Source organism: Planococcus citri, chromosome 1 (genome assembly GCF_950023065.1).
Source record: "Planococcus citri chromosome 1, ihPlaCitr1.1, whole genome shotgun sequence".
NCBI classification, from domain to species: domain Eukaryota; kingdom Metazoa; phylum Arthropoda; class Insecta; order Hemiptera; family Pseudococcidae; genus Planococcus; species Planococcus citri.
The window spans coordinates 52,541,849-52,559,987 of NC_088677.1; the positions used below are offsets into that span (position 1 = coordinate 52,541,849).

At 38.4% G+C, this 18,139-nt stretch overlaps 1 protein-coding gene across 2 annotated transcripts; it reads right to left on the reverse strand.

The window, feature by feature from the left end:
- Positions 1-57: 57 nt before the first annotated feature.
- On the reverse strand, positions 58-16,781 carry dachs (unconventional myosin-IXb-like dachs). Of its 2 annotated transcripts, XM_065346083.1 has the most exons (19): positions 15,843-16,781; positions 9,735-10,181; positions 8,362-8,588; positions 8,053-8,224; positions 7,803-7,975; positions 7,563-7,722; positions 6,241-6,357; positions 5,856-6,136; positions 5,621-5,770; positions 5,319-5,459; positions 5,029-5,202; positions 4,738-4,930; positions 4,423-4,594; positions 3,962-4,173; positions 3,652-3,853; positions 3,393-3,550; positions 2,967-3,286; positions 2,660-2,759; positions 58-1,300 (listed from the first exon to the last, which is right to left on the reverse strand). In XM_065346083.1, the coding sequence occupies exons 1-19, from the start codon at positions 15,931-15,933 to the stop codon at positions 1,131-1,133; spliced, it is 3,660 nt and encodes a 1,219-aa protein (XP_065202155.1). In that variant the 5' UTR covers positions 15,934-16,781; the 3' UTR covers positions 58-1,130. The 2 variants fall into 2 exon arrangements, with proteins under 2 accessions (XP_065202155.1, XP_065202156.1); XM_065346084.1 differs by lacking the exon at positions 9,735-10,181 and having other exon boundaries at positions 15,843-16,779.
- Positions 16,782-18,139: the final 1,358 nt, after the last annotated feature.

Genomic DNA, 18,139 nt, shown 5'->3' on the forward strand with positions numbered 1-18,139 from the left:
AATGGTAAAGTGTGAATAGCAAAAGTGAAATAAGAACCCAATAGGTCTACACATGAGTATAGGAAATATGGTATACGTCTATATTCGAGCTTATGTGTATACTACGAATACATCGAGTAATTGAGTAATTACAAGTAAATAAATGATACACAGTACATACGTGTAGGTATTCGAGTACCTACACAAAATCAACAAAATTGATGAAAAGATCAATCAATGAGCGAATAAATAGGTGAAAGAAGAATGAAAAATGTAAACACATAGGTAAAGGTACGTACTTAACTACGTAAACTTGAGCGTTTGATCGTTCCAAGAAAGACATGAATTATGAAAAATACGAGTACCTTCGGAAAGTACGAATAGCTTAATTCTACGCGAAAGTATTCAGTTACAGTTACCCTTAGGTATCGTAGAAAAAGACTTTAACTACACTTAGTTACTAAATAGGTAGGTAGGTAGATAGATATGCTTACACGATATGATCGTTCGCATTCACGCTAATGATACGTTATTATATACAATCTATGTTTAGTAAGTATGGCAAGTATATATGGCAAATTTTACGAGCAGCGTAAAATAAATTTAAGGCACGTAAGTTACGCGCGAGGGCGAATGTTATTCAGAGTATGATAGGTACAAAAATTCATACGTCAGAATATAAAGTTTAAACAAATTAATAAATAGATAAGTAAATAAATAAAAATCAGTCGTTGTAAGGTATCTATCGTAGGTAAGACTAAGCGTTTGTCGAAAATTTTGAAAATTGTCCAATTAAGTAATAAACAAAAACTTAGAAGTAATTACGAGGTACGTATCAACGTAAATAAAAAATAAAAAAAATAAAAACATTCAAATTATCTACAAATTGGCAAGTGGCACAATGGCACATAGGTACATAGAAAAAAGTTGTAGCCAATATACACTTTGTAACTCATATGTACTTCTCATACCCATCATTTTTGGTACCCACGTATGTAAATAAAACTTAACTAACGACAAAATGAAATTCAATCATTCGAGAAAGGAAATTGTAAATAATAGTAAGAAAGTAATGAAGAACAGACAGATACATACATATGCATAACTTCTAATCTCGGCAGTCTTAATATCGCTTAATAAACTAAAAACAGTCACTGAACAGTAGTCAGAGATGTTGATGGCTTTAATTCTAGGAATTGAAAAGGCACGTGGATTAAATTATGGTTAGCATGTTCCACCAGTAGATGGCCTCTCTTATTCGATGTTCCAACAACAGTTACACTGTCGCCTTTCATCAAAGTTACTTCGGCGCCGCTTTCCTCTGAAGAAAAAAAAGACATAAAAAATGAACATTTGAATTCAATACAGAATATTAAGCTACGTGAAGTGAGGATTCATTTTTTCGCAGCTAAAACACGATGGGAAGGAGTTGAAACTCGGATGTGTATTCCAAATTTCAAACTCCTAGGTCAATTTGATGGAGTGGAGATGTGACAAGGTTTTTCATGTTCCATATTAAAGAAGGTAAGAAACGAACTTTTAAATATACTTTAAAATCCCTATTGCTCCATTTACTAATCCATCTTCTGTATTTACATTACTAGTCGTCATATATATTACAAATCACAAGCAAGTTTCAATTTATGTACTTAGTACATACATAATCCTCCTGTTTTATTATAAATATTGCATTAGGAGTAGGTAAACATACCGGCTTACATTTCAAAGAAATCAAGTCCAAATGTTTGGGTGTTTTTTCTGTCGTTTATTATTCGTTTTTTAATGACCATTGAGGTGAATCGTGAAAAAAAAATGCTGAAGGATTTCGAATAAATTCAGTGGAGACCATAATTTTGATTTGAAATGTACTCGGAAAATTTTATAGTTCTTGAGGTGTCCGTGGAAGGGAGATATACTCGTAGGTTCTAGGTTCTCAAAAAAGAGGCATTTCTGAAAAAAATCGTGGTTTTTTCAGTTTGGTCCCTATCCAACCTGTTTCGAAAAACATAGCCCAACTTCAAAAGATAGTATTTGAGATCATGGGTCGATTTTGGTCATCGCCATCGAAATCCAATACCACTTTTAGGGTTCTACAGAGTGGTTGAAAATTGGCAAATCGCTTCTTTTTGGGTGTATTCTTGTTTTTGAAAATTTTTTCCTCTCCGAATGTTTCTCATGGTGCCAATTTCTTGGTCGTTACTGCCAATTTTAAGTAAAATGTGGAAACACTTTCAAATTTTTGAAATTGGCAATGATGACCAAAAAATTAGGATCACTGTATTCCTTTGTGCTCAATTACTCCGAAATATTTCAGGGGAAAAAATTTTGAATCATGAATTTACCCAAGGTCAAGTGATTTGCACGTGTTTAACCGCAGTAAAACCCTAAAAGTGATTTTGGAGTTTGACGTTGAATCTAATATAGATAATCTTTTGGAACTGGACTGCTTTTCTGATAATGACCCCTTTTTGAGGAATCATATCTCCTCTCCAGGCGCACCTCCGCAATTTAGATTCGTTTTGGGTGACGATTTCAACTAGAAATGAGGATGTCCGCTGAATTTGGTTGATATGTATTATCATATGTACATAATTATTTTTGCGATCCACTCTACAGTTGGAGTATTTAGATTTAGGCGTATCATAATGTAGTCTTTATACTCGTAGATAGATATACATACCAGGAAAGCTAGTCTTCATGACTCTTGTTTGAGGATATCCAAACTTTTTATTTCCCGTTATCGTATACGATCTACTGGGAGGAACTGGTGGTGGCCTCTCCTGCGGGATGAATTATAACAAACAGATTAATAACCAGGTAAGTACATAATGACTTGAGCAAGGAAGAAAAAACATAAGCGGTTTACGGAGCGTCAGCTTTAGCCTGCAGATTCCTTTGTCAAATGACGCTCAGTGACATGTAAAAAACATGATCGTTAAAAGCCAAAAAAGCTAGCAAAGCATTCGAAATTGAAGAAACAAACTAACCAAATCCAATCCGAACAACGTGCACGTCTGTTGGATGATTTTAGCGTCACATTTCTCATTCGGATCCGGCGGTGGAGTGCCGGCGATCGGTTGCGGACGCGGTCTAGTCAACGTGGCGGATGCGGACGCAGATGCCAATGCGGCAGCCGATGCCGAATTGGCTGTTGCTGGTGCGGCGCTTGCAGCATTGTTGGCATGTTGTTGAACGGAAATGGCACCTCCGCCACTGCCATTCAGGTTGCTGGCCGCTGACGCGATACTTGCTGATACAGCAGCAGCGGCGGCGGCGCGTGCGTTCAAATTTGAATTCACAACGTGACCTGGATTGATAATGATGATGAGGATTAATATTATTTTGTCGATTATTGGTGCCTGATTGATTACGGTGGCGTAGTGAAAGAGAGCGCGAGGCTTCCCAATTCCTACCTGTAGCGGATGTCACTGGCTGATGCAACTGTAGCGTACACTTCAACGATGGCCACTTCTTTCTTGCGTACCAACCTCTCCACAAGGATTGAATAATGACAGCGGCACGATATCTCGTTTCGTTTCTCAATGATTCCAATAGCTGGCGAATTCCCTCGCTATAGGCACAAGCAAAAAAAAGTAGGTACGTGGATTAATATTTAAAAGGCAGTAGATGAAGAGAAAAATAAAAACACAAAGATACTACACGAGTACCTACCTATAAAATATGTGTTTTTTGCCAAAAGCCCAGCTCATGCTAACTTCATGATTTTGTTTCAAATCGCTTTTGTTGTCAATACGTTGTAAAATTAGTCGACAATCTTCGGCAGCGCGCTCTTCGATGCAGCGCATTTTAGCAAACGGAGCCAACAGCCGATACCGCGTATTGAACGCTTTGAAGCGCATTCGATGAGGATAGCCTGTGATGAAAAATTGACAATTGGCATACATTAGCTTGATAAGTCCATTCGTAATAGTCTTCAAAGGGTAATCGTCGAACCCTTAATTATTTCGCTATTATTACTTACCACCAGCCATCAGAGTGACAGTTTCTAAAATCTGTAACGAACGTATCTGCTTCATGACAGTGCTACGATCAAACAGACGCGGTGTTTCTGAATTATTCGCTTTAATACATCGCACAAAATGTGGTTTCGCGTGTACCAGTGAACGTAGCAAATTGTCCAGCCTCGTGTGGAAATCTTGAGTCAGCGTCGACACAGGTTCATCTCCATTCAATCTGTAGGTACACAAGATTTGAATTTTATAATCGTACTTATTCGAATTTCTTTCTTTTTACGAGTAGGTACTTGAGTCAGGGTAGCTCATAAACTCTCTGTGATTGATTGTATTATTTTGAATGTTGGAATTATTTTATGGGGCATTTTGTTTCAAAAATTTGTTAGGTAGTATGCTACTTCCTGTAGAATTATTCAATAATTGAAATTTGAGAAGGTCGTGGTTGGTAGTTTACTAATTTGATACTTACAAATCAGAATGCGACGTTGGTGATATTCGAAAGCTTATACCTCGTGGAACAACATCCGAAGTATATAAAGCTTTCAACTCGCTGCCAAAAAGATGAGTAGCGAAACCGAAACTGCACGTTTGTTTATGAAAAACTGCGACTAAATCATCAGGCACCACGTCTTTATTTGTATCTGCGAGCGACCAAATACAAGAACAAATTATAATTATGAAATAAATGCGGCGACAGTATCATTGCTATAGAGATACTCCGGTGGTTCAACGACAAATGAACCAACCATGCCATCAGCCTCTTTTAACAGCGTCCAAGACTTACCCAAGAAATCGGTGGCATCGTACGTTACACGTCCAGCAAAATGCTGGATACCGAAAGTTCTTCCATCAAACGGTTTCGATTCGAACAGTTTGCCTTTATATCGATGCTCAGATTTGAATACTTTGGTGACGTAGGACTCGGCCGAACCGCGTTTTGAGCATTCCACATCCAGCATACTTAATAGACCCGTTTTCTGCAAACGTGATAAAGAATTGGTAATTTTGGGCACATTTACAACGATTAAGACAGAGAGCAAGCGAAACTTGAAACTTAAACCACGACCACACTTACCAAAGAAGATATCAAATCGATACATGGAACGTTGTCTACATAATCGATTTCCACGTCGCAATTGATCCCTTCGTCTCGACACGATTCTATGCTTGATTTGAAGATGTGAGTGTTGTAGAAATGCTGCATAGTCTCGGCGCACAAATTAATGCATAAATGTTCCAAGCAGGCAGGCTGTACAGTAACATAACCAATAATCAGACTTGGACGTTTCAATTCAAATCGCGTTTTTCTCAAAACCGCAATTCTCATTTCAAAATTCGTGAATACGTAGACGATGTTGCACTTACTTTGGGTTCTTCGAAGCCGAACATATCCAAAATACCAATGGAACCGTCTGTAGCTCGTCTGACAGCGTTGTTCAAAGCGACCATTGACTTATTGGACTTGGAACCAGCTGTACCGACCGTCGAAGCGTGTTGACTCGCCACCTTGAATAATGCGAGTAAAATTATTAGAAAAAAGCTTAGTCGGAAGTTCTTTTTACAGATTAGCGTTTGCGTAATCCAGCAATGAAAATTGGATCAAACTTGATAAGTTTATATGAATGGTACATACTTATAATGTGAGACAAGTGTCGTACTAAACTTACTTCGGCTTGATTATGAACGGACTCGTTGGAATCGCTGCTTAAAGTGCCCAATGTGGAACCAAGCCTCTTCAAACTGTTTGCTCTGCGGACTATGGTTGCAACAGTACGACAATATAAAGCTTTGGCCAACGAATCTCGAACCAAGTTTGACTGCAATATGTTCAAAATGTAATTCGATTACAATATGGAATAATGGTAAATGAAATTCACTAAACGACGACTGTTGTACACGTACCATATTTGCATCTGAAAACGATTTCACCAATTGCGATCTAGCATTATGCGTTCTGGAAGTTATGCCTCTGAACAGAGACTGGGCTGATACGCCTAACAAAGTAGCGACAGAGTTCAGCTCGGATTCGCCGACCACCGACACTTCAGAAATGACCAGTGATTTTACGTCACTGCCACCGCAGGTTTTACCATTTTTATTGCCGTCGACGAAGTGCACATTTCCCAAAAGTAGAACAGCGGCCAAAACTCGAACCACGTCCATAAACGGTATACCCAATACGCCTGTAAACGATCAAATGAACAGCCAAGGTGCATTTTAGTTTTTAAATCTGCTATTTTATGAATTGAACTAGTACTGAAAAGCGCAAATTAATTAGTATGCGAACCTAAGCAAATTTTCCACGTTTGAAAACGATTAGCGTCGTCAACTTCATCCTGGTTTACGTCGCCGTGTTTCAAATAGTTCAAATTATTCACGTTGTATCCGTCCAAGTTGAGTTTCACTGTAAACAACGATCAGAGAAATGAATTTAGAGAACAACTCGTTGAATCGATTCCTAGTTGCAAATTGTACATAATTCGACGAAAGACGTTTCCCAACGGCCCAAAAAAATTTTTGTATTGGCCCAAGGAGAATCAGAATAAGATCTCAAAGTCAGGGTGTCTAACAGGTACTGCAAGTACTGTAAAAGTACTGCATTGAAATCCTCGGTACTGCAAGTACTGCAAAGTACTGTATTTTTTCTCAGAATCATTGATTTAAAATTTTTTAAAAACCTCAAGTTGAATTAATTGGTGAAAATTGAAAAAATAATATATGTTCATTTTGTACCTCAAAAGATGGCAACACTTGTTAAATTAATACTTGTAAAATTTTATCGCCAAATTCCAACTGGTTCAAAAATATTTTTTTTCGGGGGGGGGGCGGGGTCGGTGTAAGCTAAAATGTTGTTAGACACCCTGAAAGGACACCACCGGAGTAAATTTCAGCTACATACTTACTAAAATTCATTTCTCAATTTTTGGAATTTTTTTGAAATTTTGTATTTGGCTCATTGTTTTTTATGAAAAAAAAAAAATGTAAATTTGATCAAATTAACCTAAAAAACGCTGACATTTGGCTAATATCCATTTTCTACCTCCCTATAGTTGGTTGATGGTGGTTTCGAGCAATTCTGGGGACTCCAGCAGATTTTCAGATTCTCCAGCTGTCGAAATAATGCCATAAATAAGAATGAAAATGAAATTCAGCCCGTTCAAAATTCTGTTTTTGTTTGCGAACGAATCAACGAAAAACGTAAAAATAATTTGAAATCTTTCATCCCGTTTTATTTTATAATATTTTTTTGAATACCTATCAATCAACTTTGGAGATCAAAAATAGGGCATAAGCAAAATTTCGGCCATTAAATTTGATAAAATTTCTGATCATTTTTATAAAAAGTTATGAGTCAAATTCAAAGTTTCAAAAATTTGTCTAAAATCGAGAAATTAATTTCAGCTGCTGAAATTTGCACCGCGACTTGAATGGGACCATGATTTTTGAAAAGAGCATGGTTTGAAACCCCTATGACTGAAATTTCAGCTGTCAAATTGATTTATCGGTTTCGACGAGTTTTTGAAAATTAAAAATTCGTCATTTTTGAAAAGTTCTGTTTTTTTTTTTATGTATCGAAATTATTTTACTCTTATTGCGTCTTCTACTTACTTCTTTCTTCGGAGGTCAATCCCACCAATAACTGATAAAATATATGATAATTCTTTTCATTCGGTAAAGGCCTCACGACTCTGGTTTGGTCGAGGAAATAACAATGAATTTTTGTGCGGTACAAAGCACCGTGAGTAACTTGAACTTCGATAAAATGGCCCTGCGCAAACAAAAACATCGTTACAATGGTAGTTCCAGATACTTGTGAACTATTGGTGCGGCGGCGGTGATTTTACTTACAATTCGACTAGATTCAGAATTCGAAGCAGTCTTAGCAGATCCCAAAGAACGAAGTACAGTAAATGCGGCAGCTAAATGTTTGAAAGCGTCCGTTTCGGGTCCTCCGCCAGCGACGTCGAATAACTGCCTCAACAGCAACATTGAAGCGTATGTTTTACCCGAGCCGCTAACACCTGCAAAAACGCATATGTGATATTAATTATACTCGACATCTACGTATAAGCTTGCTGCTTCGACGTATTAAACTTACCCGACAGAATAATAGCTTGCGGATAACTTGTCTCGGACTGTTGCCGTACCGCATCTTGAACGACTTTCAGTAATTTCGCATCCAAGGATACGGATCTCATACTGGCCAACGTCAACGGATTCTTGTCATCGGCGAACGGATTCACAGATATCAAAACTGGACCAACATTAGTCTGCAAAATATTTTCAAGACTAAATTTAGCGAGTGACCATTTAAACTGAATTTCAAAAGTAGCGATCAAAATCAATTTTTTTATTTGAAAAATCCAGCTAGGAGCTAAATATGCTTTATAGTCTATAATGTACTTACGAAATATTGCTTGGCTGTGAATCTAGCTTGCAAGCATTTAAAAACTGCATCCTCTGTCAGAGGTCCGGGTAAATAAATCAAATCGCCAAGCTGGCCGCTGGTCGGCGACGCAGTTTTGGCCGCCGCCGAGGGTAATAACAACATCGAAGCCTTCGATTTCGGGCCGTTGGAGTACGCATCGTTTACGTTGGCGTTTACGGCGCTTATGTGCTTTACAAGCACGTCATCTAAAAACAACAAAAATTTTACGATGGTAGATTATTTGCTGGTTGAAATCGACAGCTAATAATTACAATATAAAATTTATCTATCAACTATTGAACAACCAGAAGGTCAAATGGCGAAGAACGAGAAATTTAAGGGTTTTCATCAAAAATGAAGCTAGAAAATTTTCGGTTACTGTTTTCGAAGTTTTTCTGGCAGATTTAAGAAAAAATTGGAAAATGGCCATGATAAGTACAAAAAAAAACTCAGACTTTCAAAAAATTCTTCCTCTCTCTTCGTTTAGACAGTAACTACGATAATTTTAGCATTTTATTTGAAAGTTCATGAAAAATTTGTTCAGAAAACTCTCTACGTACATATCAATTCTTCTTTTTTTGAATTCGAAATATATATAAAAAAATAGTTAATCAAGTCATCTGTATCCTGTGTTATCCTTCCTGTTCTTTCATTACTTTCGTATCCGAGATATCCAATCAAGTCACGAAATGACGTTGTGAGGGACAATTTCTCGAGTGTATGAAAATTTGAAGTGAGACATGCTAAAAATTATTTGTCCTGTCAATTTAGTCATACCTACCTTTTCGGGGCCAACTGCGGAAATGATTCCAACCAAAGCAATAATTTTTTGGGAAAACCTAAATAGCACATTTGAGACACCCTCTCACTGGTTGTGTTGAGTTCTTGAGTCACCTCCTAGGTCAATTCGCAGTGGCTGGAAAATCAAAAGTGGAGGAGAAATCAAAGTTTTTTTCGCCCCCTTGAATGGGGTAAGGATGCCTTGGGATGTTTAAAATTTGGATCGGTATATGTGGGTCACAGGGAAGGTACGTACTTATTCATGTATGGTTCTCTAATAAAAATGACCGAACTTCAAGAGTCAAACCTAGATCTCAGAATCCCAGAAGAACACCCTTTCCCGAAGTTTGACTTCTTTTGACCCATCAGAACATGCGACAATCTACAAGATGAGAGAATGAAAGATATTGAAATACCTAATCATCTTGACCTTAACCTTGAGTAGACATACCAGTGGCTAACTGATTAAGGGCGCGCGCTGTGCATTGCTACGGAGCTACGATAGATGAAGCTAAGTGAATATACACGAGTAAGATGAACTTACACTATGTACGAGTAGGTGCGAAACTTACTAGTGATAGCGTGCGAAACGGCGTTTGGTACATGAGGTGGCGGAATGGGTATTTGATTTTTTGGTAATGTCGGAGGTAACGCAGAGTTATTTTGATTATGGCCCCCGTTCGTGGCATTGTGGTTGTTGGCCGCAGTCGCCGATTGTACAAACGCTGATTGTTGTTGGCGCTGCTGCTTTTGCTGACGCTGCAACGAAGACGTCGTTGACGACGTCGAGGACGCCGAAGATGATCGAATTTGTTGTTGCTGCTGTTGTTGACATGATGTAGTCGAAGACGATTGTTGATGTGGCGGTGGAGGTGGTGGTGGTGGTGGTGGCAGCGAAGTTGGCGAGTGGTTCGCGTGTTCTCCTTGGACGTATAATCGATTCCTCAACGTTACCAATTCTGAACTCAAACTTCGAAGTCGCTGCTGCAGGTGAACAGCCTCGTTTGAAGAAGATGTATCTACGCCATCAACGAGAAACAAACAAAAAGGGTAACAAGTTGACTTACGAGTAAAAACACTCGACTAAGCTATCTAGAAGCTGCTATGCAAATCTGTATTCTTGTACCGATCAACGGATCGTAGATCTAGTTTATGAGTATGTACGTAGGTATTGGTTGTTCGATTTGCAAGTACATACATACATCGACTATGTATTAACTGCCTACTGTAAATACATATAATGCCCGAAAGTGAGCTAAGTACCGTGTAACTGCCTGCTTGCCTGTCTGCCTACCTACCTACCTTCGAATAGTGTTTCAATTCATAACGACTGGGTATCGATTAAGGGGCACCTCACGATTAAACTTACGGATAATGTCTGCGCGACCAGCTCAAGAATTTTTTGAATCGTACATAGGAAAATCAAAAGAAGATCCTAAAAATGCATTATCAGCATAAATTTCAGGCGTTAAAATTAATTTTTTGATTTTTTGGCAAATTTTCTGAAGATTTAAATTTAGCCCGTTTTTAAATTTAATTTAGTAGGATTATGAGTTTTTGGATTTCAGGAGAGCTATTTTACAGAAAAGAATAAAAATGTAATTGAATTGAGGAGAAATGCTGTTTGGTCTGTACCTCGTTTCCGACTTTCCGATTGGATTGATGATGGTGTTGAACCGTTCAGTAGGATGAAAATGAAATTTAGTTATGCTTATGAACTCAGATTTATCATCGTTGTACCCTTAATTCGATCGACGTATTTTCAATATTTTTTTATTGCCGGTTCAAATCCAAAATTTTCTTTGAAAAATGAAAATGAGAATAAAAATTCATCGTTCGCGAACGCGTCAACGAAATAAATTGAAATTCTGCTGTTTTTCTCTAGGTGTACCTACACGAATGATTAAGTTTCATTCATTTATTTTTTTCAAAAATAATCGCTGGAGAAAATTTTGAATTTGAACTGTCACAAAATTACAGTTTGAAAATTAGATTACAGCGTTTTTTTAAAAACTGGATATCGAAAATCCGCAACGATTTGAAACCACCACCAATCCACTCAGACGGTTGAAAACGAGGTTCAAACCAAATTTCATTTTTTTTGTGTCAGTTTGATCATAATTCGATTTTTTAAAGTAAGAAATGGGTCGAATTTGAATCTCTAAAATTTACGAAAAATCGAAATTTTAGTCTTCTTTCAATTCCCTTTTGTCTTGTGTTGGTTGGGATGGGATTTCCTTTTAAGGGATTTGATTATGGTGATCAGTCCGGGATTGAGTTTAGGGTTGTTGAAGCTAATTTGGCTGATCACATTATCATTGAACGCACGATAAACTGTTGTAAAGGAGTTGATGAGAGTTGGATACGGTTATTAAAATCTATGATTGGTTCAAATTAGAAATAGTATGGAATGAATTTTATGTTTGGAGATCTAGTAAGAAGTGGTACCGGTTCATTGTGTCTAAATTGGTGGTTCAGCAAAGTAAGCTGGATAAGAAAAATGACCAACATTACTAACTCGTACTATGTACTGTGGATGGCTGCTCCATTGACTACATGAGTGCCCACCACAAAACAACATCAATTTCTAAATCTAAATCCGCGCCAGTGAGTGTAGATGCTGCGTTAAAGGAGCGCAATTACCGTGGCAATGGCCAATGGTCAATGGCACGATGACGACGATGACGCGAGAACAAAAATTAGTTCAAGCTCGAGGCTATATCAACCTGTTTGACCCTGCAAGTTCGCCATTACCATCGACATGGGCATCGCATTCGCATCACTTTTAACTTCTAGGGTAGATCCTACCTACCTAAATACGTACAGCGTGCTCAGAAATATTGAGCTCCTCGCCGCGAGTTTTTTTTTTTTTGTAGAAGATGTAGGTTGGCAATATGAAATATTAGACTCATATGACTGGTGCGATAACATCCAATATATGTCATCATTGATGCTATTCACTTTATCCTGCCTCCTTCGCCTTCACGAATGTACTTGAAAATTTGTTTCAAGGATTTAGTATTGGGAAGCTTACGAACTTCAGTCTCCAGATTAAGTGCTCCACCGGCACCACGATCGCACTGACTTCCAAGACTTGCCAAAAATTTCGCAGCAGCTGCGAAAATCGGGCCTTCGGGCCAGGCGGTCAGTTGAGCGATATAAGCCTCGAAAATCAATTCAAGCTTCAATATTCAGCCTTTGCGCTCGAAGTGCGAACACTTCGAACCGGCGGTAACGGTGGCGATCGCTGAGTAGGATAATAAGCGGATGCGGTGGCGCAGCGCGGCGCCTACATATTTGGAACACACTGCGCTAGCGGCGACCGCGATGCTTCGAACTGGTTAACTGGAGACTGGATTGCCTGCGGCTGGTCAACACAAATCCAACGTAAAGCAGCAGCGTCCGCCGGTAGGTGGCTAGGTAGAGGTACTCGGGAACTGGTGCGCTGTGCTCTGTGCTAGGTGAGGCAGCCACGGTGAGCGTAGTTGCAAGTTCTCACCATCCGATAATTTAGCGTCTTTCACTCGGGCGCAGCTCAGCTAGGCTCAACTCGGTGCGGCGATGCGACGTTGTCAGCCATCAGTGTTATCATTCAGCACCGTCGGCACTCGGCAGATCAGGCATAACGTCAGGCAGGCTTAAGTAATACATGAAAATTCTCATCAGCTATACTCTACATTGTTGGAGATTCTGTACTTATACCTTTTTTTTTTCATTGTACTCGTACGAGTATATACCTAATGAACGATTTATTGGTGAAGAGAATTTACAATTTTCGAGATAATTTCTACCTCAAAGTTTGTAAATTATTCCAAAAAATTCTAATAAAACTAACATGAAATGTAAAAGAGTCGCATAAACACCCCACTCGTAATCGACTTCGAGGTACTAGACGATGGGGTTTTCCGAAGCGGTTCAGCATTCTAAAAAGGAAATACTTTGCTTCTGAGGTAGTTGCGATGTTCGGCAATTTGAAGGACTACCGGTAAAAGAGGTTTGTTCAGAGCCCATCTTGGGCACTGATGAAAAATACTTGATTCAAGCAAAGGACTGTCAGTGCGATGGCGTTTGAAAAGATGAGATCGGAAAACTCCATGACCTGATACAGCTTGGCTAAAGTAGAAATCGTAATTCAACCATTGAATACTGTGATCGACAGATCGATGTAATGATTTAGTCCAAGTACCGGATGTTGAATTGGTCCAAACTTGATGCCAGTGAATTAGTGTGTAAGAAAGTTGTTACTTTGGGCGAAAAAATGAATTTCAATCTTTTTATTGTTTCTCTATCTGAAAAAAGTGGTGCCGGTGCGAACCCCTTCAAGTTGAAAAAAAGGGGAAATCCAATTTATCCAAAAATTCTTCAGTTCTGTGTCAGAAGTCTTCTATATAACCTTATTTCTAAAATCTTCCTCGAACTTTCAAAAAACATTGGCCCTCTTGTATGTATAAAACCCTCCACCCTCCAAAGTTGAGATGAATAGAAAAAATGAAAAATTGAAGTCTGCACTTTTATCAAAAATTTTTCATTCCTACAGAATCATTCTAGGATACCTTCCATTTCAAGAAAACCCCTTCCTCGGTTCCTTACACCATGTCGGTTTTCTTTTATTAAAGGCTAATTTTATCATATTTTGCAAATAGGTAGATAGAGTTTATCAACAAAGTTGAAAAAAAAATTTTAATAAAAGAATTTAAGTCTGCGAAAAAGTTTGAAAAATAAATTTTCTGAAAACTCCTCTTTTCAATAAAAAAATAACCAACTCGGTCTCTCCCTCCTCCCCAATAATGTTGACCTCCTTATATATGGAGGCTCATAAAGTTGTTTTTGAATGACCCTTTCCCCAATAAAAAACACAACTCGGTCTTTACTTCTCCCCAATAATGTTGGTAGGAAAAAATCAAAATAATTGACCAAATAGCGGGGGGGGGGGGGTTCACATTTTCACTATCCGTCGCGGAGGTGAGCTAGTTGAAAATATTGAACAATAGTTTATCATATGAAGATACGTAGTTCAGCGAAGATTGAGCTGTAAAAGAGTGAAAGTTTGAATTTTTTGGATTTTGAGAACTTGGGGCGCTTCCCAGCACGACACTTACTCCCGCTAACATTATCATATGTATACTGTATAGGTATTTATTTTGTACATATTACTTGAGTACTCGAAGGCACAGAGCAAAAAAAAATTGTAAACCCTCCAGTTCTCATATTGGCGATGACTGGTGATGGGAGGCAAAAAAAAGTTGTTGAAATCAGAATATTTTTAATTTTCAAAATTTTGTCCGATTTTTTTCACACTTTATGAAATGATAGGGCTCATCGACGCTCCTTTTCTCTTCTGGGGGGCTGAAAATTTCATAGCAATGTTCCTTCTCGCAGTAGCAACTTCAGGCAGAGGAAGCAAATTGAGCGAAATTTTCCATGGGTAGTATAAAAGGCACTCCGTAGTAGGTACTGAGTACTACATATTTGAGCCATAAATGTGGAAAAAATATCAAAATTTCAACTAATTGAGCCAGAAAACTGTAATTAGATAATATGATCGTAGTTTCACCCCCCCCCCCCTATCTATTGTACACAGTTTCGAATCGTTTTGATCAGCTTTGGAGCCTCTAACAGATTTTCAAAAGTTGAAATTTTCTCAAAATTCTACCCAGTGGAGCTGAAAAGCAACATTTTTTTTCTTACTATTAATTTCAAATACCAAGCCGACTGGAAGTGGTTTTGAGCTGTTCTGGAGCCTCTAGCCATATTTCGGAGATTCTAAGTTTTTCAAATATGTTGCTCCATATTACATTGTACGAGTCAACTTGAGCATGCCTAGGAAAAGTAATACGATTTTGGACCTATTCCTTTGCATAAAATGACCTAAGAAAGTGAAAAAATGTCAAAAATTGCTTTCCTACTTTCAAGAGGATATAATGTGACCAATTATCACCAAAAAAATCTAATTGAAAAAACTTTTTTCTATTTTCAATCTTAATTTGAAAAAAATTTGAACCCTGGTAGAACAATTCTGGTAAGTACCAATTGGAGACCCACAATTTTTCCAACATTCTTTTGAGAAGAACATGAACAAGAACAATCAAATCCAAAATCAATCAACTGGAGTGAAGTTGTCAGGGAAAATACAGAACCTGGGAGAATTTGTTTTAGTTTTCGATATTGATTTTGGTTTTGGTTAATCGACAATTTCAGTGGTTTTGATGGTTTTGATTTCAGTCGCTAGTTTCAAATTGTGTGTACACAATCGTTCTTTCACCTATGGTTAGTTTCAACCTGTCAAACTTCCCTATTTGATAGTTCCCAAATGCGAACTGACCGTGGTGGTGGTAGCCATCGAGCCACCGTACCGGGTTGTTTTTGCCCGCATAAAATCCGGTTGCTGTTGCGCAATGCGTATTCGTCAGCTTTGCGATCAGTTGCAATGTTGACAAATCTAGGGGTACCTAAATAATTTATATTGATACTCTTGATAGATGGCCCTTGACTTGATTCGGAGGTGAAGGCACTTCATACATGAGCTATAGCAGACAGCAGCAGGCAGCAGGGAAAGACCATTCGCGATACGTTTTGCAATTTATTTCTATGTATTACTAGCTTCGCTTACCGGCTCAATTTGTAAAACTGAAAATGAAACTTGAAGAAAGTACGAATTGATGCATTCGAACGCAACTTACCTTGCAATTTTCTCTCCGTTTCCCAGTACTTTTGTAATTCGGTGAAGTATTTATCCAGGATAAAAACTTTCGATAGTCCTAAAGTTGCCATGTCAAATGAACTAATCGACAGAGTAATGAGTTATCATCGCGTAATATTTTGCAACGTCTACGTAGGCCTTTCACGAAAGGATCACAGGAACAGTATGAGATATTCACACGAACTCCAATTAACAATCATCGTCATCATCGTAACTCGACGATGATCGGCAGCTACGCATAAAATCGATCAAAAATCACACATTTTACGGCGTCATATGCCTCACTGCACTGAACTTCACTACACCACACACCGCGCAATGTTTATTATACCTAGAAAGTAGCTGTCGAAGGCGCGATGTACTTGTAATAATCATTTTCAAATTGAATATCTACACAAATACGTTGTCGGTTGATTCGAGTATTCTTCGTCATCATTTTACCAGCCGGAGGAACGATTTTTAAGCTGCCCTCGTTCGAGATGGCCAGCTAACCAATTTCAACGCGATAAATGGATCGTAATTAGGTACGCTACCTAATTAATTATAGGTAAACGAATACGCGACACATTTTCTCATCAAACTGGATACTAGATCCAGACTTCGGCTTGGCAACGACGCGATATGCCTACAAAGACGCACTTTCATCGACACCAGTGGACGTCAAGAAGCAGAACTTGACCACGAAATTGATGATCAAACATCAAAAAACAAAATTTGAAAATCACAACACCGCACAGCGCCACACTACTCGACTCGCAATCAGACTGGACAAGTGAATACTAAACAATACGCGATTGACGCGGCGGACGCGCGCGACCAATATAATACGACGATTACCGGTACCTAGGCTGGTGCTCCGCACACCGCACATCGCATCCTTCGTTCATCCTCATCCTCCACCGACATAGTTTGCTTTGAAACTCGCGAGCGCGAGTTAATGAGTCGAGTCGAGTGGAATAGTAGTGGTAAAAGTAGATAGAAACTAGCTGTGCACATACACCTAACACACTCACACATTCGCCGCATGGGTACAACATAAGACAGATACCTGTATGGTAAGAGTAAGAAACAGAAACAGATACGCTGGTATAGCGTGCATAAAATGTACCAAAGACTAAACAGAATATCCCTCTGACCCTCGGCCCACCGACACTGAAAATGCGCCTATGCGTGTACCTGTAGCTGTACAGTGTACACTGGCAGTGGTACCTCCACGTCTCCAGTCCATTCCAGTCCAGTCTAGTTATACCTCTACCTGTTTCTAGCGTGCAATGCACGTATGATAAAAGCGGGTGGCAGTGGCGGTGGTGACGACAGCGGTTTACCAGGCAGGCATTCTCTCTATCATTAGCTCGACTCCAGCTTCACTTGCTGGTTGTATGCTCTTTTTGCTGGGTACTACCGCTGTTGTTAGAACAACTACACACCAGCCAGGCAGCCACCAAGTATACTACATTACACGATACGATAGGCACATTCCAAAGGTTACACCAAAAACAAGATAGGTCCATCGGCTGATGTGACGTCGTTTTTGGTATGGCGGAAATTACGTTTTTCAATTTTTTAGGCAAAACGAAGAGGTTTGGGTGAATTTTTATGAGAACATAATTTAAAGATATTAAAATTTACTATCGATTATGCTCTTTAATTTGGTGTTTTATTTGAAGCGTTAGCTTTTATCGTTCGATAGTAATGAAAGTTCAAAGTTGTAACAACATTCCGTGCGGAGTAAAAATTCATTTTTGATTTGAATTTACGCAAAATTTTCAGTGAACACGTACCGTGTTTTAAATAACCAAAATTTATTGCGCGCGGTATTTTTTCACAACCGTCAACCTTTGCACGTTAATTAATAAGTAATAATAACTAATAACTTTTGATTTTGAATATAATTTCGAGCATTTTGGTTTTTTGAAAGATCTACTCAACTTAAGTATTTGTTCGCTAAAAATGTTGAGTATAAGTTTCAAATCAAAGTGGCATTATTTTATTTTATGTATTTTATTCATGCTGCGCGCAACATGTTTTACAACTTTGAACTTCACTAACTTTTGAAGAATAAAGGCTAGCGCTTTGAATAAAAAATCATATGTATTAAAAAGAGCACAATACGCTGAACATCTTGGTATTTTAAAAAATCTACGTGCATATTAAAAATTTTGAGTAATTTCAATTCAACGTTGAATTTCATTGCGCACGGCATAAATGTTTACTACTTTGAACTTTCATTCTTTTGAACGATAAGAGCTAACGATTTGACTAAACAACTACATTGAA

Bases quoted from the DNA above. Each gene is read 5' to 3' on its own strand.
- dachs (XM_065346083.1), bottom strand. From the start codon at position 15,933: ATGGCAACTTTAGGACTATCGAAAGTTTTTATCCTGGATAAATACTTC. The intron at 5,771-5,855 runs GTACGTGTACAA...AACATATTGCAG, and splicing joins CGTTTTCAGATGCAAATATG to TCAAACTTGGTTCGAGATTC. The intron at 4,174-4,422 runs GTAAGTATCAAA...GTGTACCTACAG, and splicing joins CCAACGTCGCATTCTGATTT to ATTGAATGGAGATGAACCTG.